General features: G+C 39.5%; 1 protein-coding gene across 3 annotated transcripts; it reads left to right on the top strand.

The window, feature by feature from the left end:
* Positions 1-25,386, top strand: Bnip2 (BCL2 interacting protein 2). Of its 3 annotated transcripts, none has more exons than XM_063243521.1 (11): positions 1-210; positions 5,769-5,875; positions 6,959-7,026; positions 8,869-9,045; positions 10,837-11,013; positions 13,810-13,912; positions 14,718-14,849; positions 16,802-16,888; positions 16,998-17,096; positions 18,081-18,116; positions 20,841-25,386. In XM_063243521.1, exons 2-11 carry the CDS (start codon positions 5,826-5,828, stop codon positions 20,890-20,892), a joined length of 981 nt encoding a protein of 326 aa, XP_063099591.1. In that variant the 5' UTR covers positions 1-210; positions 5,769-5,825; the 3' UTR covers positions 20,893-25,386. The 3 variants fall into 3 exon arrangements, with proteins under 3 accessions (XP_063099591.1, XP_063099593.1, XP_063099592.1); XM_063243522.1 differs by lacking the exon at positions 1-210 and adding an exon at positions 275-614; XM_063243523.1 differs by lacking the exon at positions 18,081-18,116.
* The last annotated feature ends 718 nt before the right edge of the window (positions 25,387-26,104 follow it).

The following is a 26,104-nucleotide window of genomic DNA, read 5'->3' as shown; positions in this document are numbered from 1 at the left end:
TCACTTCCGCCGGGTGGTTCACTGCGTCCGGGTCAGCAGCTGCTGCCGCTGCTGTCTAAACAGCTGCGGCCGGGACAGTAAGCTGGGGTCTCCACCGCAGACCGAGGGGAGCGGGCTCCGCTCGGCGCCGACTTCTGCGACCTGGCCGTCAGCCCCACGTCGCCGACCTGGAGGGGCGAAGAGGACGAGGGAGCCGAGGCTTCCTCCGGGGTGAGCGCGGCCCGGGAGGGCTGGGCGCGGGCCTGGGGTGCCCGTCCCGGGGGCGAAGCCGCGGGCTACTCTGGCCGGGAGAGGAAGCGGGGTTTCTCTGCGGCGGGGCCGCCCTGGGCGCGCTCTGGAGCTGCTTCCCGCCTCCCGGATCCACGCCCAGCCTGGTCCCGCCCTTGGCCCGGCTGTGCCCGCGTTTGCCGGCCTTGCCCTCTCTCTTCCGCCCGTGGTTGCTTGTGCCGGGACGGAGCCTTCCTTCCTCCTCCGCGACCCCGCCGGCGTGGCCTGGGTGCGGTGACAGGCGCGTTGGTTCCGTGTTTACGACTGGCGTCAGCTCTGGTGCCGAACAAAGACACTTGGGCTTCTGGTGAGCCTCATAGCCCCGGGGGATAGACGCGGAAACCAAGGTAATCAGGGCTGTAATAGAGGTTCCCGAGCCTGCCAAACTAAGTAGAGGGTGTGTGCATGGAAAGTCGAGTCCCTGCGACCCTGCGTACTTTCAACACCCATAGCTGGCAAAAATGGCTTGAATTTCCTGGGTGCAGCTCTTGTCCCGGAGGACTGCTAGAGGAACTCAGTTAAGTCAGAAGCTTCTTTAGGTCTCTATTACGTTGCTTGAAAACTTGCTCTGTCTGGCCTGGGAGCTCTTAGAGGGCATAGCTTTGGATGTGTTCATCGAGGTACTCGTGGTACCTCCTGTTTAGCCAGTTGGATAAAGTGTGTGATTGTAGTTTAATGTATTGCTTTTTTTCATCTTCACCTCCCAGCCGCAGTTAGAATCTCCTTTTCCTCGTGTTTGATTTGTTAGTTTCAACTAGATGTATTCATTTATAGTTTTAAGTACAGGAATTTCTACAGTTGAAGAAATTCTTTGAGAATGGATTTTTTTTCAATTATAATTGAAATTACCCAATTAAGTCACCCTGAAAGCTAGTTGGGTGTTTTGTTTTGTTTTGTTTCGTTTTTGGTCACCTTGCACATTTACTCCTAGTTCTTACTACGTTTTCCTCTAAAACTCTTCTAGTCTTCATAATCTTTAGTACAGCCCAATAGTGTTGAGCTTAGACCGGAAGGAAGTGCAGGAGACTGACATATGTACACTTGCAACTTGATCCAAATTATAAATCAGTGCTTTTGTGGCCTTTAGGCATTGCTGGGCCTTCCAAGCATTGCAGACTTACTTTCTATAGGGTTGCAGGTGAACTGGAGACAGGGTATACATTTAGAAACAGTTCTGGTCTCCCCAGGGAACCAGGATGTGTCCTCATTCCTCTCATATGTAAGCTAAAAGGGGATAATAACACCAGTGCTTTATACCTCATAAACTTGTTGGGTGTAAAAGTGGGACAGTGGTTTTGTTCATTGCATCTGGAATAATGCCTGTTGGAGTGATAAGGAGGAAAGCATCTGAGAAAGATGCTTACACTACATCTGTGTAAGTACAGTAAATTAGCCTTGTGTGACAGTGGATTGAAAGGTATTCGTTAAATGTATATATTAAAAAGCAGGATAAGTCATTCTCAGGCTATAATTTTTTAACTAATAACCATTTAACATCCATGTTTGTGATCAGGTTTTAGGTTTTAATCGTTTTAAAGATCTCATCATGTCCAGTATGTTCTGCTTACTGATAATAAATGTAGCTTTTGCTGGATTTGGTGGTACCTGCCAGTAATATCAGGAGGCCGAGGTAGGAGGATGGCTTCAAGTTGGAGGCCAGCCTGGGCTACATAGTGAGTATAAGGCCACCCTGAATTACAAAGCAAGACCCATAAAATGCAGCTTTTTAGATGTCATAATTGTTCTGTTTTCACAGTTTTGAAGGCAATTAGCACTAATTTAATTTTTCTTTATTTTGTGTTAACTTTTTTTCTTTTCCTTTTTTTTTTTTGGTACCGGGAATCGAACTCACAACCTCACACTTGTCAGGCAGGCGCTTGTGCCACTGAGTTACACCCCCAGCCTTTGTGTTAACATTTTTGACACAGCATCTCATTTTATTCTTATTACCCTGAAAGGAATAATGACTAAGCTCGTACAGATTTGGGGGTAGTGTTTTATGATCTTCATAAACATACAGACTGTTTATTAAAACAGTAAATATTTGAAAATGAAACCTTTTTGAAAATGGGCAAGTGAAATTTGGCCTGTTTTTCTTCTGCCAGCTGTAATTGATTTCAGCATAGGTGGTTATTACTTGCACCTAATTAGCAATGTTAAATTGCATAATAGTAAAATTGCTGTGTAAAATTTTAAGTTTCAGACAGTTCTAAATATCAGTGTAATACTTAATTTTTGCTTCTTTTGCTAACCTGCATGTAGAAATCTCTTTCTTAGTCTTGATTGGATGTATACGTCCCCTCAGACTGTCCAAGGAGGAATTCCATTAGCTCCTTGCTTTTTAACCTCTCTGAGGTTAGGCTGGAGGTCATCATGACCTCCAGAGGGAACAGGCACAAGGAAGAATGTGCTGCCCCTACCACCTATCTATTGAGAAATTACATTATTTCTGTTGCAAGAGATTATTTTAACAAATAGCATAACAAAGTGTTATTTCCCCGTTCTGATTTTTTTCTGAATCTGTAAAAAAAAAAATGGGAAATAGCTACAGTTAACTTGTAAGTCAGCAGTGTCTTGATTTCCTTCAAAGTGATTTGTGCTTATTAACTCCTTTCTTGTTTCCTGTTCTTACAGCTGCTGGGTGTTAAAGTGCTTCCAGGAAGAGTACTCTCTCAATTATTTAAATTATTTTAATCTTCCAAACTATATAACTGCATGTATATTTAAGTGTATAAGATAGAAAATGATATCACAGAGTTTTATTGGATCAATGAACACAACTGTTTGCAGTATCGTTGATGGAATGTCCACTTTACAAGCTTTAATTTTGTGACTTGAACAATTATTTCTAAGATGACAATATGTAATCCATTAACTAGTGATTTCCTACTGTTCATTTTTTTTCTGTAAATCTGTATAACTTGTACCCTTTCCCTGCTTTTTTTTTTCCTTTTCTCCTTAAATAAAATTTAAAAAAAAAAAATTATTTTAATCTACCTAGTGTACTTTCCCCCAAATGTAATTTCCTTGATGAAATGATAGAGTAAATCTGTTCATGTTTTCTCCTACTGTTGGTTTAACTGGTGTAATTGTCCCTTCAACGATATGTCCATGGCAGTACGCAAAAGTGTATTAACATTGCATGGCTTAGTGTTACAGTGAAAGCTGCATAAGTAGGCTAAGAGCTGAAGCACTTGAACTTTCAATACACAAAAGAAGCAGTTTTCAGAGGATAAACTTGTGAAGTTGTAACGCAGCTGAAAGGTGCTGGGCGTGGTGGCTCATGCCTGTAGTCCCAGCACTCAGGAGGCTGAGGCAGCAGGAACGTTGGGTGTTCGAGACCAGCCTGGGCTACATAGTGAGTTCAAAGCAGCCTGAACTGCAGAGCGAGACCCTGTCTCGAAAAGACACACACACACACAAAAAAAGTAATAACTTTTTTTAAAAAACAGCTAAAAGGCATGATATGGAATTTTATAAGAAACATTTTCTCTCTCTTTTTTTTTTTTTTTTTTTTTGATATCTTTTATTTTTTTGGCACAAGAAACATTTTCTCTTACAAGAATAACTTTACCAACAGAAACTTATGTTGCATATGGGTAAATACTCAGAAAATAGTTTCATTGTAATTTTTGGAGGTAAAGCATAGTCCTTTTTACCTAGTTTAACAAACACAATAAGTCCAAGAGTAACAAGAAAGCTTGCTACCTAGTGTTTTCTTTTACAGTTAACTAATAATTGCAGGCCTCAGGAGTGCACTGATTGCCACTTTAAGTCAATACTTTTATTTTTGAAACGTTAGACAGTTTATAGCCTTGCCAGCCTGAACATGCTCCATCCTGTTTGAAATGTCACATATTTTTCTGGATATTTGAAGTATTTGAAAAAGACATCCAGAACATCTTGGTGCTTTTCAACACCCTCCAGGAAGAAGAGATGAGGGGAAGCTTCTCTGATTATTGAATGTGCAGAATGTACCTGTTCAGAATGGGTGCCAAAGTCCGAGAAAAACAACATTGAGTAGTGTAGTGAATTAAAATCTGGAGCTTGTATTTTCAGCTGCTAGTGCTTGAGCATGTGTGTTAAACAGAAGGAGTTGTCTGGTAAGTTAGGTGCCCCATCTTCTACAGAGAGTGCCTGTATCGGGTTACTGTATAAAGTAAGTACTAAAAATGTGCCTTGAAGTAGAAGTTGTAAGAAACAAAAACTGCTACAAAGTCAAGATTGTTTTAAGTGTTTTTCCCTAATTTTTTGAAACTTCCTGGCTCATTGTTTCCTCAGAGAATTAAAAATAGCAAGCATACTCCTATATATAAATAAACCAGCTTTGCAAAACAAGTATTTTACTTTGAGGAGCAATCGGTATCTGCCATGTTCTTCTGTGCCAATGAGTGGCTCTGCAAAAACTTCAGTTTTGGGGAATGAAACCATATTCCCTGAATGATTATATTCAAGCCGGGAGGCCAGCCCTCAGGTCTTGATGAGGATGTGAACTGGTTTATGTGAAACTTAGCACTTCTGCAGAATTCCCACTCAAATTTTGTTGTTTTAAAATACAATACTTTTTTGAGGGGTGCAACTTTTTTGTCCTGTGAGTACTGTAACATCGTAGCAGATAGGCCAAGCCTAAAGCACGACCACTTCCTTGTTTGAGAACAGTTGGTATGAGTATAAATGGTGAGAATCCTTTTTTGATAAGTATTTTTAAAAGTTACAGTGTTTACAAATGGAATAGTCAAGAAGAACTTTGTGTGAAAACAGTAAGGATTGCTACAGTGTAAGTCATTGTCCCTGTGCTGCCTCCTTTCCTCTTCTCCGATCTCAGCCACTTGTAGCTTTTGGTATTATTAGTGTTTTATGAATCTTAAGCAATGTGTTTCTGTTATTTTTTTTAATAGCTTCATCTGTTGATTCCAAGTGAAGTAAATTCTCATTTATACTGCTTGCCTCTGTCCCTGTCACTGTTTCTGTGATACTGCTTACCAGTTGATGTTAATGACTTCTTGTTTCTTCAAGTGAAAGGAGTATCATAAGACACCCGTTGTGAAATAAGGATATTGCCACTTACATCCTTCCTTGTAGGAACCAGAGTTAAGTTTGAATCATGAGTGTAAATGTGTACTCATGTTCAGTTTCTAAAATAACCTCTATCCAACAGATAGAATATTTAGTTGCGATACTGTAGTAGAAAATATATTTACTTATTTTTGTCACACTTCAATTTTTTGTGTAACTCATGAAGTACATTTAAATAACAGCCAGACTCAATTGTACATGTGCACCTGAGGACAGCTATTTTCCCCTAATAACATTCTTCCTACACACAGTGCTGGTAAGTGTACTTCTGTTCTGATTCTTCAAAAGCAAGTTTCAACCCCATGAACCAGTTTCATGGCCCAGCCGCTGCACTCCGTCAGTGAAAGTGTGAGCTGGCGAGCTCACTGTTAGCAGGTGGGGAGTTCGGTGGGAGTTGACTGACTGTGGTCCTTGCTTCCTCACAGGCCCTCGGCTCTCTGGGTTGTCAGGAGCTTGCAGCTGACATCGAGTCCAGGCTGAGGATGGAAGGTGTAGAGCTGAAAGAGGAGTGGCAAGATGAAGATTTCCCGATGTGAGCGACGCCAGAGCTTCAGAGTGTCTTTATTGAAGTGTCACTTCATTTATAAAGTGTTGGAAATGATTATTTGGTTCTAGGAATCTTCTGGTAGAGGTCTAGAAGATACAAATATGCTGTTCCGCTACACATGTACACACATGAACACATGATTCTGGAACCTTTCCAGTAGTTAGAACGAGTCTCTTATATCTCATTTTCCAACCAAATATGTATATAAGCTAGTTTTTCCTTTTGATCATTTTAAGCTGCAATTTTTTTGTTGTACACAGTTTTTAATACGGTATTTTAAAAATTAGGGACTGGGAGGCTTCCAGAGGGTCTTTGGTTGTTCTTTTAAATTGTGTGGGGATTTTTCCAAGAAAAAAAGCTTAGTTAATAAACAAGGAGCTAAGTGTGGTAGCACATTCCTGTAGTCCCAGAACTTAGGAGGCTGAGGCAGGAGGGTTACTGTTAGCAGCCAGTTTGGGCTACATAGTGAGTTTGGGGCCAACCTGAACTGCATACTAAGACCCTATCTCAAAAAACTAACAAACAAGGATCTTCTTTATCATCTGGCAGCTACCTTGACAGTTTTAGAAAGGCTACCTTCTGTTTAAATGCTGCTTTCACCATCATGGTCAGAAGACTCGTAATTTGAATGGGAACAGTTGGTGGGGCATCCATTCCACAGCACATGACGGGGGCAGTGTAGAGGCGCTGAACCCAAAGAATTGTGGCCCATAGCATCTTCTCATTACAAGCAAAGTTAGCTTCATCATACAGCACATTTGTGCATTTGCATTGTTTTATAGTTTATATTGGTATACATTTTATCATTACTGGAGAGCTGTTGTACAAGGAATCTAATCTGTTTCAATGTTACTTATGTATGTCAACTCTTGGCAGCCCAGAGGTTTTTTCTTTAGTAATAGTTTGTGAGTTACTAAAGCTTAGAAAATACTACCTTATTCCATTTTCCACATAATCGTTTCCGTAAGTTGTATTTTCATAGATCTCTGAACATCAGGTTATACATACGTGTGTGTGTATGTGTGTGTACGTACATGTGTAGTGGAACAGCATGTTTGTATCTTCTAGACCTCTACCAGAAGATGATAGTATTGAAGCAGACATACTCGGTGTACCTGGACCAGAGAACCAGCCTGGTAAGAACTTGATGTTTTCGTTTTCAGTGGATTTTATGCTAATTTTTAGCATTTTTTGTTTTTGTTTTTGTCCCAAAATAAGGAACAACAACATTGAGTATTTACTCCATCATAGGGAGCTAAAGGATAAATTGAACCTTAAAGAAACATTTTTGGAGTAATTGAGAAATTCAACTTTTCCAAAGCATACCCTTGATTTTTTGGGGCTCTCTACAGGAAATAGTAGTAGATCATTTTTAGTAGTGAGATGTGACTGTAAATTCAGCCTCTGTTTTAAAAAAAAGGGACCTCTGAGCCTGTCAGTGGCATAGGCTGTAGTAAAAATGAAATTTTATAAATTAATGCTTTGGGGCTATCGCTTTGGTACAGCTGCCCGTCTTACGTTCTCCAGGGTGTACTTGTTTTTTTTGTTTTGCTTTTTTGGGTTTTTTTGTTTTTGTTTTTGTCTTTTTCTTTTTTTTCGGTACCTTAGATCAAACTCACCACCACACGCTTGCAAGGCAGCGCTTATGCCGCTGAGCTAAATCCCCAGCACCTCCAGGGTGTACTTGTATCCAGTGTTTTTTCTTCTTTACTTTGCCTACGCTTGCAGTGCAGGGTTAGTTTCTCCCACACACTACACTTCGCTTTTTCACATAAACTGTGCTGCTGTTTTTTACTTGTTTCTGATTCTTTGTTCGAGAGGAAATCAACCTGGATTCCAACTCCAGAAAGAGATGCAAGCACCACAGAAGCCAACAGCACTTAATTTGGTGCACCACTTTTAGAAGGTGCTGTCCAGTAACGTTATTGAGCGCAGCCAGTCAGGAGACCAAGTTTTTCTTCAGTCCGGCCAGACCTGGATTCCAACTCCAGAAAGAGATGCAAGCACCACAGAAGCCAGCAGCACTTAATTTGGTGCACCACTTTTAGAAGGTGCTGTCCAGTAACGTTATTGAACACAGCCAGTCAGGAGACCAGGTTTTTCTTCAGTCCGGCCAGTGGGCCTAGCACCCTGGGACAGCTGGAGTGCACAGAGTCCGCTGTGGGTAGAATCTGTAGCCCCTTTCACCTTGAGCGATAGAAGACAGAGCCTGCTACTCCCCTGCTCTCCATAAAGAGCTATGGGGATACATTTCTCAGGAATGAGATGGTTTGGGGGATGCCAAGGCTGCTTGGGAAGGAGGTGGTGAACTCAACTGGAAGCTTCTGGACTCAGGCACAGAGCAGTTCCCAAGCCCTGCAGGTGGACTTCTCGGGAGAACTCAGGCAGGTTTGCAGCAGGAGGGCCTAGATACGACCTAAGCCCGAGGAGCTGGGATTCCAATCCCACCTCCAGCACCCATAGAGACGCTATCAGGCTCCTCCGGGTTTACACAGTAGGCAAGGACACAGACACCAGGAAGAGCTGCTCCAGTGGCTGTCCTTAAGATAGCCCACCCTTTGCTTGCTTTTCCTCTTCTCACCCCAAGCTGGTTCTGCAGAGCCAATTTCTCCATCACTCTTCACTTTTGCTTTTTCAAATAAACTTTGCTATCATTAAAAAATTGCTCTTGGAATTTTGTTTCCTGTTAAATGGCTAGAGTGTTTCTCATACTTAACTAAAGTATCTAAAGCATTGGTGGCGAGCCTATGGCATGCATGCTGCTACAGACACACAGAGCCCTCTGCTGGTACGCCAGCCAGGCTGCCCCCATATGGCCCAGCGCCTGAGCATAGGATGACCAAACGGGGCTGTGTGCATCTCAGGGTCAACACCAGTCAATGATGGACGAGTTGTTTGGGCACCCAGCATGTAAAAGGTTACCATTGCTGTTCTGAAACACTCCTTATAATAAGTTTTTCTTCATTTCCTGATTCCAGACTCACCAGAAGTTAATGGAAATAAAGTGAGAAAGAAACTAATAGCTCCAGACATCAGCCTGACACTGGACCCTAGCGATGGCTCTGTGCTGTCAGATGATTTGGATGAGAGTGGGGAGGTCGACCTAGATGGCTTGGACACGCCATCAGAGAACAGCAACGAGTTTGAGTGGGAAGGTAACGCTTTGCCGATCTTTGCGAACGTTCGTTTATGTACACGAATATGCTTTCACAGGGGCATGCTCTGTAGGAGGAGGGGGAGAACTGGTAAACCTTAAAACTTGTTAATGAAGTCTACTAGTCAGTGTTCTAAGAGATTTTAAAATATTCTTTGAAAAGTTCGTACATTTGTGTTACTAAGATACAAAATTCTGCAAGCACTTGAATATTCTGTGCTTTTCTGAAGTTTTTTCTTTTTTTTTTTTAATTGACCAGTGGAGTAAAGTGTGTTCTCCACAAGTTCCTTAAGAAACATTAGCTGGTAATTATGGCATGCTTTTTTTCAGTGGAAGTGTGTGGAAAACTTTTCAGCAGATAAGGAGTATGCTGATAGTTGAGGATTTGCAGAGAAGGCATTGAGATTTGGGGGTGGTTTTTTAAGCAGGTTTGCTTGTTAGTGCTCCACTTCACTCATTGACCAATGTGAATTAATGTGTACCCTTAGCCTCCGTACCTTTATCGTTTTAATTTGGAATTCAAAGGAATTGGCATGTATTTGGTTTTGCATGCTTTCTTCAATTACACCATTGCTGTCTATAGTATCTTTACATAGTTATTGGTAATATATACCATCTTTAAAATGAGCCTCACTTCCAAGGCCTGTACAGCATTAGGCATTTTATCTTCAGTGAAGAGTGGTAGTCTTATCTTTTGTTCCTTTTTTCGCTGATTCAGTAAGCAGTCCAGTAATAAGCAATATTTTATAAAGATACTGAAACAGTTTTCTGCCTATGTGTTTTGTCTCTTTCTTTAATGCTGCTGTAGTCATTTCCTGGAAGGATATTTTCCGTTAACAGCTTTGTCTTGGAAACAACTAACATGCAGTAGGTTCCCCTTCCCCCATCTTTTGGTAAGGACTATGATACTAAAATTTTGAAAATCATCACTTATTAAAAATCAACTAAATTGCAATCTTGAAACATAAATTATACTTGATCATTGGTGCTTGTTCTTTGGCTAATATTAATTTAAATAGACTTTTGCATGTATTTTTCAAAATATACACACATTTCTGCTTTGTAAAATTGATCCCATGAAAAATGAGCACTAAGTCGTTAACCACTTTCTATCTGGAATTTCAGTGTTGGGAATTTATATTAGCCCTCCGATAGTTACCTGGAGTAATCTGTGGTAGTGACTGTCCTGGACAGTGTTGTCGTAAGTGCAATCTGGAAAGCCATTGTGGGACTGTTGTACAGTTGTAATGGCTTTACAAATTATCTTTTCTGAACTTTTGGAAATCAATTACCCTGGATTAGGGAGATTAGGTGCTTTGTTGAATTGGGCAATAAAGAAATTTTCTAGAAGCTGATTTCCTTTTTTGTTTTTTTTTTTTCTTTTTTCCGGAACTGGGGATCGAACTCACGACCCCCTGCTTGCAAGGCAAGTGCTTATGCCGCTGAGCTAAATCCCCAGCCCTAGAAACTGATTTCCAAAGACGTAAAATGGCCTTATACTATGATCAAGCCTCTTCCTTTATTATGAAAGAGATATTTCAAATTCTTCAAAGGATATGATGAAAATTCTCTGAATAGCCAGATTCGCTGGCATGTATCTTTGTTCCCAGCTATTTGGCATCACTCGAGCCCAGCAGTTTGAGGCCAGCCTGGGCAAGCCTACCTCAAAACAAAAAACAAAACAAAACAAAAAAAAAAGCTGCATAATCTAGATAGTAAAGTGGTTGACACATAATTTCATTTTTATTGTATAAATAACAGTTTGTAATTCAAAAACCTTTTATTTTGACAGATGATCTCCCAAAACCCAAAACTACTGAAGTCATTAGGAAAGGCTCGGTGACTGAGTACACTGCAGCGGAGGAGAAGGAGGATGGGCGGCGCTGGCGCATGTTCAGGATTGGCGAGCAGGACCACCGGGTTGACATGAAGGCCATCGAGCCCTACAAGAAAGTCATCAGCCACGGAGGTACACATGATGTTAATGCACCATCCAAAATCTGAATACTTTAAAAAACATCACTAGGGACATTAGCATAATTTTGAAAGAATAATGACATAAGTTTGAGGTAAAAAAATAAAACCTAAATTTAAAAATCATTAATATAGGGGGCTGGGGATTTAGCTCAGTGGCATAAGCACCTGCCTTGCAAGTAGGCGGTCGTGAGTTCGATCCCCGGTACTGATAAAAAGATTAAAAAAGAAAAAAAAATCATTAATATATGCATGCAGCACATTCAAAGTGTCACTGAGTGCAGAGGAAAACGTCCCACCTTGCACCTGTCTCTAACCCTTCGCCAAGAGTGTGCTTTGTCCCCTTCGTGTGCGCTCGTGACTTACATGGTGAACTGCTCTGCTCCAGAGTTCTCTGTCCAGTACATACTCTGCAGTAACCAGTGTGCTCACTCACGTGTATCCTGATAGTCACTTCTGCCTTTTAAATTTTCATTTAACTAGAATCACACTATCTGTTCAGTCTTATGTACTGCTTTTTGTTCAGCACATTTTTAAAAAACACATATTAGTGCATTTATTTATTGTCTGTTCCTTTTAGTTGCTGAATGGTATTCTGTTACATTTGCGTATCCATTCTCCTTTCGATAGGCACGTGAGTTATTTCCAGTTTGGACTATCATGATAAAGCTTCTTTCAACATTAGTTCACAGGGATTTTCTTGAATATTAGTAAAACTTAGACTTTTAAACTGTAACGCTTTTTATAAGATACAAATTAAAACAACACTGAGAGTCCACCTCACCACAGAAAGAATGGCTAGTATCAAGAAATGAAGCAGTAACAAATTCTTGAGGGGTTGTGGGGAAAAAAGAACCTTTCTCCACTGTTGGTGGGAATGCAGACTGCTGTAACAACTGTGGAAATTCCTCAAAAAACTAGAATTGGAGGTTCCATTCAACCCAACTGTTACCCTTCTGATTATCTTCCCAAAAGAATTAAAATAGCCAGCACTTGGAAGCAACCTGAATGCCCATCAACTGAGGAAAGCATAAAAAAGATGTGGTATTTCTGTACAATGGAATACTACTCAGCCATAAAGAATAATAAGCTGAACATTTTTATAGGTAAATGGCTGTACCTTGAGAACATGCTCAATGAAATAAATAAGGCACACATCTGTAAACATTGTATTATTTCATTGATGTGACAAGCTGAAAGAAAAAACATGTATATATGTTATAAAATAGTTGATATTTATACTACTGATTTCTCTGAGTTTGCTGAAGAGAAAGATTTGTATTGGTATTGCTCAGACAATTGAAGACAGATGTTTTTGCTCTGGGTGAATGATTTGGGGGTCACAGTGTGCAGCGTGTGTACCATTGTTACCCCCAATGATGTTCTTTAAAATTTTGTTAGCTTTTTTTCTTCTTTTTCTTTTTATCTATGAATAAAATAGATTTGGGAATAAATAAATAAAATGCTTAATTTACCTTAAAACTGAACAAATAAATCACTTAGCTTTTTTTTCTTGGTACCAGGAATCAAACTCTTTTTTTTTTTTTTTTTTTTTTTTTTGTTCTTTGGTCTTTTTCCTTTTTGTCAGTACCAGGAATCGAACTCACGACTGCCTGCTTGCGAGGCAAGCGCTTATGCCACTGAGCTAAATCCCCAGCCCCGGGAATCAAACTCGTGACTTTGCATTTGCCAAGCAGGCACATGCCGCTGAACTAAACCCCCGTCCCTATAAATTGTTTAGCTTTAGAAAAAACTAATTCTACATTTTTATGGAGCACCTACTTTGCAAAGTGGTGGAGTACACAAACATAACAAAGTTTAGTTCCTCCCTTTAGGAAATTTTTAAGTCTCAAATAGGGAAGCCATAAAAGTATAAGTCATAAGCCGTGGCAAACCATCTGTACATACACAGCCGTCTACCTTGGCACTGGGTGAACAGTGCCAGAACATAGTGGCCGTCAGAATATTTCCTTAAATTCTCCGTTATAACCCTGGACAGATGAGCACAGAAGACTGAAGACCGATTCTTTTCTTCTCCTTTTCATTTAATTTACTCTCTGCCAGCTGCATTTTCTTGCTTGCTTCTACAATCTTCATCTAAAAGCAATCACTTGAATATTTGCAGTTACATTCTTCTGCCTAATTTAATCTTACTCAGATGAAGGAAACAGGTTAATTTGAATCAGGAAGTCCACAGACATGCATTAATTCAGCTAGTTCGTAGAAAGAAACTTGTGAGACCTGCCTTATGCTTTAAACCTAATTATCTTTCTGAAGTAATACTTCATTTTTCTTACAGGACAATAATTAGGGCATCTTGTCTTACTGAATTATCACACTTAATGTCTTTTGTGACTAAGGGATTAAGAAAGTTAAGGTTCTAATGTTCTGAAATGTTCAGATTTTTTTCATGTTTATAAACAATAGAAATAAATGATTGTTAAAACAGAACTAATGTTACTAGTTTTTTCGTCAATAATTATATCAGAGTTGTGATCTTAATTTTAATATCCTGAATTCTACAAAGTGTTAGGCATTGTCAAATATAAAACTATCTTTTTTTAAAAGTACTCACCTTAATCATAAATTGCATACGGAATGTTTATATAGATACTGTGTTGTTTCGCTTTGGATTATATCACTGTTTGTCTAGTTGCTAGCATATGGCCTGCTTTTTAACTATACAGATTTAAGTTTCCTATCAGTCTTACAGATGGGCTCAGCCTTACAGATGCCCTCCAGAGTATCCTCACAACAAGTCTTCTCAGTGATCTGATCTTTGATATTTCAGGATATTATGGGGATGGATTAAATGCCATTGTAGTGTTTGCTGTCTGTTTTATGCCTGAGAGTGGTCAGCCTAACTACAGATACCTGATGGACAATCTCTTTAAGTAAGTGTATTTAACAAAAATGTTTAGACAGAATTCTAAGATAGTAAATGTTTCTACTTTAAGGAAGTGAAAGTCAGTGATATAAAAATCATAATGTCAGTTCTGAGTCTTGTTCTATATCATCATAATACTATAGTTTTCCAGTTCAACAGAAAAACTGACAATCTAAAATTCAGAGAAATATCTCGAGTTGTCTGTTCCAGCTTCATTATTTTACATTTCTAGAAGTTGATTTCATCTTAGAATCAAATAGCTAAATTACATTTACTCCTAGAAGCCCAATATAATGAGATGATGTGGTTCTCTTATTTCCACAGAAGCATTCTGTTTTTCAGGTTCCAGCAGTTTTTTAAAATCTGTATTGTAGGGGCTGGAGATTTAGCTCAGCGGCATAAGCACCTGCCTTGCAAGCAGGCAGTCTTGAGTTCAATACCTGGTACTGATAAAAACGAAAAAGACCAAAAAAAAAATCCGTATTGTGGAAAATTTTAACTTACACAAAAGTAAAGAGAAATATATCAGATCATCCATCCATCACCTACCTCACCAGTTACTAACTTATTCTCCATTCCCACTTTTTTCCCTGCTGTATAATTTTGGGACAAATCCCAGACACCATGTCATTTCATCTGTAAACATTTCGGTATATACCTCAAAGAAACAACTTTTTAAAAAACACTAATGCTAGCTAATGCAGCTTTAAGTTTTTAATTACATTTTCCCCACTAAGAGGACCTGAGGAGGGAATTGTGTAATTTGAGAAGTCTAGCTCAGTTCTACATACTGACTTAGCTTGTTTTTATAGGTATGTTATCGGCACGTTGGAGCTGTTAGTAGCGGAAAACTACATGATAGTTTATCTGAATGGTGCAACAACTCGGAGAAAGATGCCCAGTTTGGGGTGGCTCAGGAAGTGCTACCAGCAGATCGATAGAAGGTAATGTAGGCGCAGTGGAGAACTGAACGGAATGGTTTTTACAGTGTCTTTATTAGGTTAAAGTTTACTTTCTTTGCCACTTAAAGATACCATCTCTACTTCCTAATTAATTTTGTGAATCTCTGTTCTCTAAAGGCAGTGTTTTAGAATGTTAGGAATAAAATTAATTCTGAGTTGTCTTAGAGAATAGCTAATTCTTAAGAAAAGCCAGTTCTTCAAGGCAGACTTATCAGACCATTCTTTATTTTCCTCATCTGTACCATTTGAAATATTTCCTACAATGTGTATCTTAGGAAAGGAAAGGGAACATAGCACATTTTCTGTTGCTTTTTTGAGTTTTCCCTAATTTGTTGTGCTTAACGTATTTTATCTTTCATAAATGCACTAGGTTAGCTGTAATTGTCCTCAACACAAACTTTTGAAATGTATTCCCATAGGAATTAGTGGTCTGTACTAGTAGAACTTTAATCTTCCAATTGATTTGATTTTGCCATGGCTAATTCAAACTAGTTGAATGAACTCAGGTACATTACTAGATTCTTCTTCACACCTGTACTGGACAGTAGCTAGCTTTTGTGATTGGCGGGAAAATACAAATGCTGAGTGTGTGTGTGTGTGTGTATCCATAGTGATAATTTTATTTATGTGTGAAATATGCATGATTTTTATTTGGTTATTTTAAAGTTTTGTTTTGCTTTTTGAGACAGGATCTTTGTAGTTCAGTATTAGGAGCCTGACTGAGAGTCCTGATTGTCTGTCTTAAGAGTACGGTGAGAAAGATAAAAACACAGACAGGTACAATATTGCATCAGTGGCTGGAAAGTCAGCATCCCAGGTGGATCCTCCTCCACTCCCCAGGCAGCCACTATTTATTAGGTTGTGCAGCAATACGGTGAGGCTGGCAAGGCATTCCAGTTGGCAGAGGACTCAGACTTCGGAGGACGTAGATGATCGTATGCTAAGAAGGGGCTTGTCCTGCAGTGTGGTCCCGGGATAACTCAAGAAGCGTAGATGATTTTATGCTTAGAAGAGTCAATGGGAAATCTCAGATGGGTGGTCCCAATAATCTCAGACCTCCATTTTATCCCACAGGGAAGTATGCAACATTAGCCATTGTGAATTTGTGGTCCCCAACAGTCCAGGCTAACCTTGTCTGTGGTTAACCCACTGTGGCCCAGGCTGGCCTCAACCTCATGGCAGTCCTCCTGCCTCGCCTCCAGAGACTAGAATTAGAAGGCATGTGCCACCACACCCCACTAAAATTCTTAAGAATAGATGTTAGGTCTAACTCACGGTGTTTGTTCATCTCTGCTTCTACCTCCCTACCTGCACAGTCCATTTCATGATGTTAAAGAAATCAGGACCAATTTCTCCTTAGTCTTTCTTTTTGAGACAGGGTCTCACTCTGCAGTTCAGGCTGGCCTTGAACTCACTTTATAGCTGAGGCTGGCTTGGAACTCGGCAACAAGTCTCCTCTCAGCATCCTAAAAGATGGAATTACAGGCCTGGTATTTGGTTGGTTGGTTGATGTTTTTGGAAGGGGAAAGGGGGATACCAGGAATTGAACTCAGTACCTTGTGTTTGACAGGCACTGTGCCACTGAGCTATAACCCTGGGCCATAGCTCCCCTAGTTTTGAAAAGCGAAACTAGTTTACTTTGTGTTCTTTGTTCATCTGCCCTGACTGACAGTCCTGAAGGTGGTGAGTGTGTGCTGGGATCTGTCTGATGAGGTTGGCTGTGGTGTGGGTGTGTACTTTGTAAGTACAGTTGCTGTTAGAGCCAGCAGTAGGAGGCACCATCAGCTCAGGAATGCATCTTATCTTCAAGAGGGTTGTGCCTAGAACATCTGATGACAGTGTCAGTTATTTTGTATAAAGCTGCACATAACTTTTTGTCTCTTTCATTTCTGGCATTAGGATTTGTAGAAGTTTATAAATTTTCTTTTCTTTAGGCTACGGAAAAACCTGAAATCTCTAATCATTGTACATCCGTCTTGGTTTATCAGAACACTTCTGGCTGTTACAAGACCATTTATTAGGTAATTTCCTAAAAGCCTTTCACTCAAAAAAATTTTTTTCCTTGTATTAATTTCTTGTCAGTCCTGTGAGTCAGAAACACTGAAGCAGTTGTCTTTATTTTCTCCATAGCTCAAAATTCAGCCAAAAAATTAGATACGTCTTTAACTTGGCAGAACTAGCGGAACTTGTTCCAATGGAGTATGTTGGTATACCAGAGTGCATCAAACAGTATGTTTTGTTTTATTTCTTTAATTATGTTAGCTCTTTATATTTTGACATGCAAGAGGTAATAGTTTTCAATATTAATTCTCATATAGTATCTGTAACACCTTTCAAAAAGCAGAAGAATCCTTTATCCCACGTCTTCCCTGTAAATCATCATTTTCTTAGATTATCGATTAAAAAACTGTGAGAAATAATTTTTCATTATAGGATTTCATTTCATAGATTTAAAGACTGGTGATTATAGTCTTAAGTGATTTTCTGGTTGATGAGTACTAAAGAACATTCTCAACCTGAACATGTTACTTTCCCAATTGGAGGAAATTCCTTATTGCATTGAAAAATGATATTGTCAGGGCCAGGTGTGGTGTGCACGCCTGTAATCCCAGCACTTGGGAGGCCGAGGCAGTTGGATTGCCATGAGCTGGAGGCCAGCCTGGGCTACATAGTGAGTTCAGGGCCAGCCTAAACTATGTTGCAAGACCCCATCTAAAACACACACACACACACACACACACACACACACACACACAAACGCACAGAGAAATAAATTTTCATTGAAATCAGCCCAGCGCCTAGTATTCCAGTGATTGGAATTTATTCTATTTACCAAATGCACTTTCTTGGGGGCTGGGTATTTAGCTCAGCAGCATAAGCACCTGCCTTGCAAGCAGACGGTCATGAGTTCGATCCCCGGTACTGATAGGAAAAAAAAACCAAAACCAAAAAAAACCCACTTCCTTTTATCTTAAAAGACGTGTTATAAGGCTATTAACATAATTACCCAAGCCTCACCTTGCTATTAGCAGGAAAGTTTGGTCATATCCCAAGGTTTTACTGTTCATTGTATCTGTGCCAGGTTTGTTAAGGTTTTACTTTTCCACATAGTGTGTTTTTGGTTTTGCATATAGACTAGTATTTATTTTTAGTGCCTTTTTTAGTTTTTGTTTATCTCATGTTTATTTACTGAAATAACTCTTCCCTACCAAGGTATGAAGAAGAAAAGTTTAAAAAGAAACAGAAAAGGTACATGCACACCTTGACGGGGTTGCATCTAGACTAGTCCATTCGCATCGCACAGACTAACTCTGCCTCACTGGTTGGTTAGCGTGTAGACAAAGATGAGAGCACGTGTAAATATAAACATACCCCAGCTCCAAATGCATGGTGACCACAAAACTCCCAGCGATGAGTGTGACCGAAAGCCGCCCTGTTTTACCACTGAATGTCATATCAGTTGGGAGTTCAACTCTCGTCCTTCCTTTCTGTGTGTCTGAATACTGATGGTGAAACCAGAAAAGTTCCTAAAAATATCTTTTGAAATACCAAATGCACTTAAAACTGTTTCACCATTTTCTTTAACTCCCTGAGTAGGGCTTTTGAAATATTTATGCAGATGACTTTTTAAGGAATCACTCTTCTTCCCTGGGGTTGATGATTATATTTGCAGTGCATATATTCTTTGGCTAACCAACATTGATTTCCTTGTATGCTTAAATTAGCCTGCTAACCAACCAGATTCTACATGTGATAAAATACCTACAAGTTCAATGTACCATTTAACACTTAAACACTGTGCTTTCCGTTTCAAATTTAATTTTGAATACTTCTGCTTCAAGCATAACAATCTACTTATATCTTGATAATAGAAGTTGAAAGGTATGAGACAATTATCATTTTCTGTATTAGGAAAGTAGGGTTTGAATCTACTTAAATAGATATTTAAAATACTGAAAAATTAGCAAAACAGTTTAATACAGTGTTTCTTTAAGAATTAAGTTGAGAGATTTCTATGTATTGTTTTTGCCAACTGAGGTCAACTGGAACTGGAGAGTCTTAATGTTGAACACGTTTCAGTTCTGTTGGTGAGTGGAAATCCAGTTGAGCACATGGCAGTCGCAGCTTTACATTTCTGTGTGACACTTTATAATTTAACCAGTACTAACAAAGAAAGTGACAGTGATTTTAGAGCATCCAGATGTTACAGTGCTTCTTAGGCAGAGCTATGCATTTGTGAGACAAGCCACTGCAATCTAAAATACAATCTGGAATTACTACTGTTTTGAAGCCAGCTACTTCTTACATTTCAAGTTGCCTTTGTTGATGGAAATATTTTCTATGTCTTTTTTTATTTTTTAAGTTCTTACTGTTTAGTCAACTGTCAAAAATACTTAGACATTAGGAAAAAAGTACAACTCATCCTTTTTAAGTAAATGGGTTATGTGAAACTTGTCACTCTGATTGTATCATGACTTTTGTTTTTGTAACTAGAATATTGCATGTATCCTGCAGGTTCTTAAGTTTTTGCAGTTTCTTGAGAAATGACCCTTGAGAAATAAGTCCTTGTCAGTCTGAGGACAAAATTTAATTTTTTCAATTAAATTTAAATATAAAAACATGTTTCTAAAACCAAACTTTGGAGCACAGAGGTGTGGGAGCTTACTTGAGGTGACATCTCCATGAGGCACCTGGTGCCTGCAGGATAGGACACGATAGGTGTGGAAGCAGAGGGCTGAGATGTCGCCAGTGTTTCAGACAGCTCAGAGCAAGTGTGGCCGGGGAAATGGCAATTTAAATGTTTCAACAGAGTTCAAAAATAATTGTGGTATCAGTACACAGGATATTTTAGATGCGAAAAAATTAGACATGTATTGCATGCCTTATCAGGAAACATGTACCTTTCAGATATTTCGTACCAGTGTGAGAAGTGTTTTAAGGTGGTGTCAGCCTGGCTTTACAACAAGCGGGGGCTTTTCGTCTGATTAATTGATATTTAAGTGATCAAGTGATCGCAGTAATGGATACTGATGATCATAGTAATGGAAACAAGTGTGAAACGTATCTTTCATCTTACTAGATAGTTTGTTTCATTTTTGCAGTACTAAGGGTTGAACCCAGGGCCCTTGCACTGAGCTGTATCCCCGTCCCTTTTTATTTCTTATCTTGTGACAAGTTCTCTAGGCTGGACATAAACTTGCAGTTCTCCTGCTGCTGCTCCCAGAGTGCTAGGATTATAAACATGCTGCCTCATGCCTGGCCATACCAGATGGTTCTAACCCGTCCACAGAAGGGTCTTCATACCACTGCAGATTTATTAGTGGACTGCTGTACCTTATCTTTGAAGCATTTTCTGTAATTCCTGTGTTATCTAATTCTTCTAATCCTCAAATTGATAAGCCTCTCTCCAACCCACCACTAATCCAGTGATTTTATTTCTGGATGTTAAATTCTCATGCCTTCTTACTACCAAAATTTATGAAAGATGTTCACAAAGCGTATGAATGCATTTTGGAAAACAACTGGATTTCTATAAATATGCATTTTTATTACTGGATTTTAAAAAGTATTAATTGATCAACCGATAGCTTTAATGACACTTTTGTATTTCATTTAACAAAATCACTTCTGAGGGAGTTGTTTGCCCAGTCTCTTAGCACTTGGATCCCTGCTGCAGCCAAGCTACATGTCATAAACTTTGAAGAAAGTTTATTTGTGTTTGTGTGTGTTTTATACCCTTTAAAAAACCAGCAGTCAGATTTCTTGCCAGCGTCCTCCTGCCTTAAAGTTCTGTTGTCTCTTTTGGTTGGGAAAAATAATATTTGGTAGCCTTTTACTGTGCCTGCTTTTTTGCAAAGCTTTATTTTTTAACAGAATAATAATTCTATGCTGAAAGTAGTGACTGTTTTTAGAGAGTTGTTGAGTTTTTAGAAAGACAGTTGTGTCTTACAATCTGTATTTTTCATTAAACAGAGTTGATCAGGAGCTTAACGGAAAGCAAGATGAACCAAAAAGTGAACAGTAAGTTTGGCCTCAAGCTCAAACAAGACTGAAGAATGTGGCTGTAAGGAATCCGTGCTCTGTTTTGCATTCTTGGCTTGTATTTTTCTGTAATCTGTTACAAAATCACTTTTTAATGTTACAACATGACTTTTTAATGGACTTTTATACAAGGAACTGTTCACTGCTGTTTTCATTTTTGAATCTCTTGAATTTAGCTCTTCAGTGACTATACTTACATTGTACTCACTTTATATTTTCTATTGCTAAATAGCAGAGAACTATACTTTATATAAAACAATTTTTGCATTTGTTTATTGAATAATGCATCTTCAGTAAAATATTTATATGCATAAATGGCAAAGGAAAGAAATAATATATATTTTTATGTTTTTGAACAATATTTTTTAATGTGTACCTATCTTGTGGAAGAGCATAAAGTACATGTTAGAATTTTTGTTTTTGTAAATGGTTGAATGCATTTCCTGGGTAACTTAGAAAATTAAGTTGCTCTACGGGAACAGACAGTTAAACTGATTCTCAGAATATCCAAAGATAATGTATATAACCTTGAATAGATTAGTACCATCCCGGGCTCACTTGATGTGTACAGTTACTTAGCTTAAAAGTGCAAATACAAGTGTATTGCATACTTACTCCGTTTAAAAACAAGTCAGAAAGCCATGTTGCAGAACTAGAGAATTTAAGAAGCTAGAAATTAGGATCTGTATATATGTATATTTGGGACATTTTATCTTCTGGCCCAAAGTCAGAACTGTTATAAAAATCCTGGATTTGTTCACTAATGTGAAATAAGCTGTGGGTCCAGGATGTTGCCCCTGAATGCATGAGTGCCATGTAGTATTTTTATTGCAGAGAATGTGACATGTTTTCACTGTCACTTTTTCTGCAGGACACAGGGGCTGCTTTTAAAGTTACTCTCACTGTGGGCACTTTACCAAAATATTTCCTTGTCAGTTATTTGAAGTCAGTGGTAGTTTGGCCTAGTGAGATTTGGTATATTTTCTGTCGAATCGTGTTTGACGATTCTGTAAATTAGATTAATTTTGTAAGTTTGAGAGCATCATTTTCTTATACTGTTTAGGACAACATGTTTGATATAAGCATTTAAGTTCCCTGTTTCATTTGGTAATTACCTTTACATTGAAATAAATTGTGTTTGTACCTCCAAACAGAGCTTAGTTACCCACAGAATTACTATAAAACAACCGACTGGTGTACCACAGTGTCACATGCCTGAATGGCATGAACGTGTGCAGTAAGCTTACTGCCTTCCATATGTGAAGATCACACCGTCCAGCCATCCTGTGAGTTACTGTACAGGAGTGACCTGGAGGGGTAAAAGTAAAGAGGGAATGAGCTGAGCTTTCAAGGTTTATTCTTTCCCGTACCAAACATTTACATGGTCTTTACTGCTATCCTTTTTTAGTATAAAATTTCTGTTACAAAAGGGAACTTGCCCTTTACTTCTTGTCCTCTCCTGCCACCCGTGGCATGCTGACCTAAAACCAGGAGATGAGGGAGGGTTCTCCGGATGAAACATTCTTCAGCGGCCTCTCGGTTTGGACGCAGTAGTTCTCAGGCAGAGCCTGGACTGACGTCATTGCAGTAGCTTAAGCCAAAGCCACCATCTGAGAAACATTTTGTGTTGAAGAAGGAAATACAGAACAACTCCTTAGGCGTGCCTGGTGAACCTACCATACAGGGATTGTGAGTGTAGATCATGCTATCATTAGATGCGATACTTGTAAAACACTGTGGGTAGTCATGTCTGTATGTCTTTAATGTTCTTAAAATGAGAGGAGCTTTCTAATTGGTGGTTTTCTACTACATTGAATCCTTAGCCCCGAATTTGAAAAATGCAAAGAGTAATTTAAAAACTCAGTGGGAACAGTGAGTTATGGTGAAAGGGACAGACTTATCACTATCTTAAAAGATGCCTGTTTTAGTCTGTACCTTAATGGGATCTGCTATGGGGACACGCCCACAATAAATGTTTCAAACCTAGAAGACTTAAGATGATAATCAGTAGATTAGAAGAAAGGATTTAAATTTAGTTGTAAGCTGGTGGTGGTGGTGCACACCTATAGTCCCAGCACTCAGGAGCCTGAGGCAGGAGCATCACTGTGAGTTTGAGATTAACCTGGGCTACAATGCGAGCTCCAGGCCAGCCTGAGCTGCATAATGAGACCCTGTCTCCAAAAGACAGAAACAAGTGTAGTTGTAATTTGTGCCTATGTAACATATTCCCTACTACATAGAATTCTGTTATCTTCCCATTAGGGTCTAGTGTCTTAAGTTAAATGGTTTAACTTGCTCTTTCTGTCACCAGCTGAGTGCCCCTTTTAGTCAAAGTTTCTCCTATGAGATATGAAACAATGCTGTGTGCTGCTTGATCATATTCCTAAACAGGCACCAAGGAAATACATGATTCTGAGCCCACCTGTAAGCTCAGTAGTCATTAATTCAAGCTGGGATGGAGAGGATGTGAAAAAAGAGGATTCTAAGTAGTAGCTGAAAAGAGAGAAACCCTTAAAAAGGGATAGCGACTTGGCTCTTATCTAAGGTGCCCACTGGCTCTGTCTCCTGGGGGAAGTGGAATGCAGCCCACTAGTGGTACCATTTCTTGCACCCAGTAAGGAGACCGTGGGTTGAAGGAAAAAAGGCTGGTGATACCTATGATGCAAACGTGCTTTTCTCTGCTTTCTGTGTCCCTTGGTACGGAAGCAAGTTTGAGTAGACTGTATTAAAATTACAGTGTTCAAATTCATGTTTAGCACTGTTTTCTCTTTCTCAGTTGAGAAATGCTGCTTCCCTAATAGAATACATGGGCAGGCAGTGTCGCTCAGTGGGAGAGCACTTAGATAGCATGTGCCAGGGCCTGGGGGTTCAGTTCCCAGAATGGCAAGTAGGGAAGAGCAGGAAAAGAAACCAAAACTCCCAGCAGGCATCGCTACTTAGTAGCTACACTGAATACAGTACTGAAATCTGCCACTGGCCGGTAAATAATAACCACAGCGAGAGCTGCTTCAACCACAACTGTAGAAGTTAGGAGTAAAGGGCCTACCTCTTGACAGGCTTAAGATGAGTATGTAGCATTACCATTTGGCTGTGTGAGTGCTCAGGGAACTCGGAAAAGCAACTTAATGCAGAAGTGACTTTTTAGCCTTCTTCAGCTGACAGATAATTGCAGCTTATCTGGTAGAACATGTCAGTTTCTGATGCATTGAAGTCTGTATATAGAAGGTGGTTTCAGCTTCCTTTTCCCATGTTGTAAGTAGAAGATGGTTAACTTCGCTGAGGTAGAGGAGGGCTGACAACAGAGAGAACTATATCCTGTTTTGTTTTCATACCTGGTTTTCCCCCATTCTATGCAGATATTTGAGAAACAGGCCACAAATTTCAGAGGGATGGAGTAGGTAACAGAAAGTAATGTAGGTTTGCTACTGAAGAGTTCATCTTGCCACGGGGGATGGGATTGTGTTGTTTGACTTGTTAGGAGGAAGAGCCAAGGACTCAGGCTGTTTGGAAGGCCCAGTGCAGCGGGAAGTGGGGTTTTACCTGCCCTGTTCTGAGTTCCCCTGAGATGCTGTTGTGACTTTAATCAGCGCCAAAGAGGCCCAGTAATTTCTTTGCTTAAAGTTCCAAGTAGCAGGATGTGGAACAGTAAGGACCAACACTAAAATCCAAGTAGAATAGTGTGTTGCCTAGCAAGTGTGAGGTCATAAGTTCGATCCCCAGCACACACACCAAAAAAAAAAAAAAAAAAAAAAAAGAATAGTGTATTGCAACTGTATGTAATCTTTAATGTGTTGTTTTTGCAAACTAAAAATGCTGCAAAGGAGGCCCACACAGCACTTCTCAAATCAGTCACCAGAAGAGAGCTGGGTTTGCTCTCAAGTTAGTAAAGAATGATATTTGCTTCAGATTGCTGTGGGGTCCATCTCATGTGACATTTTACATTTAGCAAAAGGTTGTGTTTGCTTTTGAAGTTTTTAAACATTGTTCACATTTACTTTGACAAAAGAGCTTAGATAATAGCAGCTCCTTTAGTGCCCCTTTCTTACAATGACTTGACTGTTTATTAACATGCACCAGGCTAGTAAATATTGGTGGTATTCAGGGCCACTCACTTGCACAGCCCTTGGGACAGGATTTACCTAAAACACAATTCAGTATCAGTGCACTTTGATACATATTTCAGAACTATGTTGGTTACCACAAGTTCACATGCTGTCATTTGGAAAATGTTACTGTGATTTTTTTATAGTATTACAGTGATGTTGACTAGTACTGTCATTTCAGTGTGAGAAATCAAATTTTGATGTCTGTATGCAAAATGTTGATGAAGTCCCTGTAAGAAATACTAGTATTGGTCATGATTTACACAGTGTAGGAGATGTAATATTTTCTTTTCCTTTGACCTTTTAGGAATACAGTAACTTGTCTTATTTGTTGCATAGTGTTCCAACCTTAATAAATTTAAATAAATTGGAAAGTCGGTATTTGCCTCATTTTATCACATTTTTTCATTATGCTACAGATTTTTACACTTGAGTTAGCTAATAAGCTTTTCAAATTTCAGTGTTCTTTATACTCTGGGTGTAGTGAACAGTTCTGCGTTGGTTTTTAACGTTGATTAAACCTTAGTTAAACTTGGTGTTCATATTTGGGAATTGCTTTGTAGTAGAGGATCCAAGGGTGAGTGTATAAGGAAGACGCGGCACACATTAGGACCTGTGTAAGAGTCCAGATCCGGCGGGGTTTCCGGGGGCGGGGGCAGGTTCGCTCTAGCTCCTTAACCACGGTACAGCTAGGCGCACAGCTGCTGCGTTTAAGCCAGTCGGCGGTCCTGATGTAAGGACTGCAGTATTTGGCTCGCATTTAAAGAGCAACTTTTAAATTCAAAATGTGCCAGATGGAATTTAAGGAATCACGAGCTAAAAACCTATAGGACTACCCTAATTGCAGCCCTTTTTGAACGGGGTAGAATTCCCTCCACGGTGACTTTCAGAATTAGGCTTCAGTTTAATGTTGCAAGGATATCAGCAATAAAAAGCATGAATAAGATGTGAATAGCCATCGTTCCTCAGACTGCAGCTAACGGTGTAGAAGATTAAGCTGTAAAATTTATAATTCTCGGCCAAGGAGATTGGCGGCATTATCGCCTGCCTGGGAAGCGCAAGGTCCTGAGTTCAATTACCTATGCCAAGAAA

This window comes from Cavia porcellus, unplaced genomic scaffold (assembly GCF_034190915.1).
Source record: "Cavia porcellus strain 051 isolate PalLab524CR breed Dunkin Hartley unplaced genomic scaffold, mCavPor4.1 scaffold_38, whole genome shotgun sequence".
Classification (NCBI taxonomy): domain Eukaryota; kingdom Metazoa; phylum Chordata; class Mammalia; order Rodentia; family Caviidae; genus Cavia; species Cavia porcellus.
Note: the sequence above shows the minus strand (reverse complement) of the source record. Positions and strands in the feature narration are given on the sequence as shown.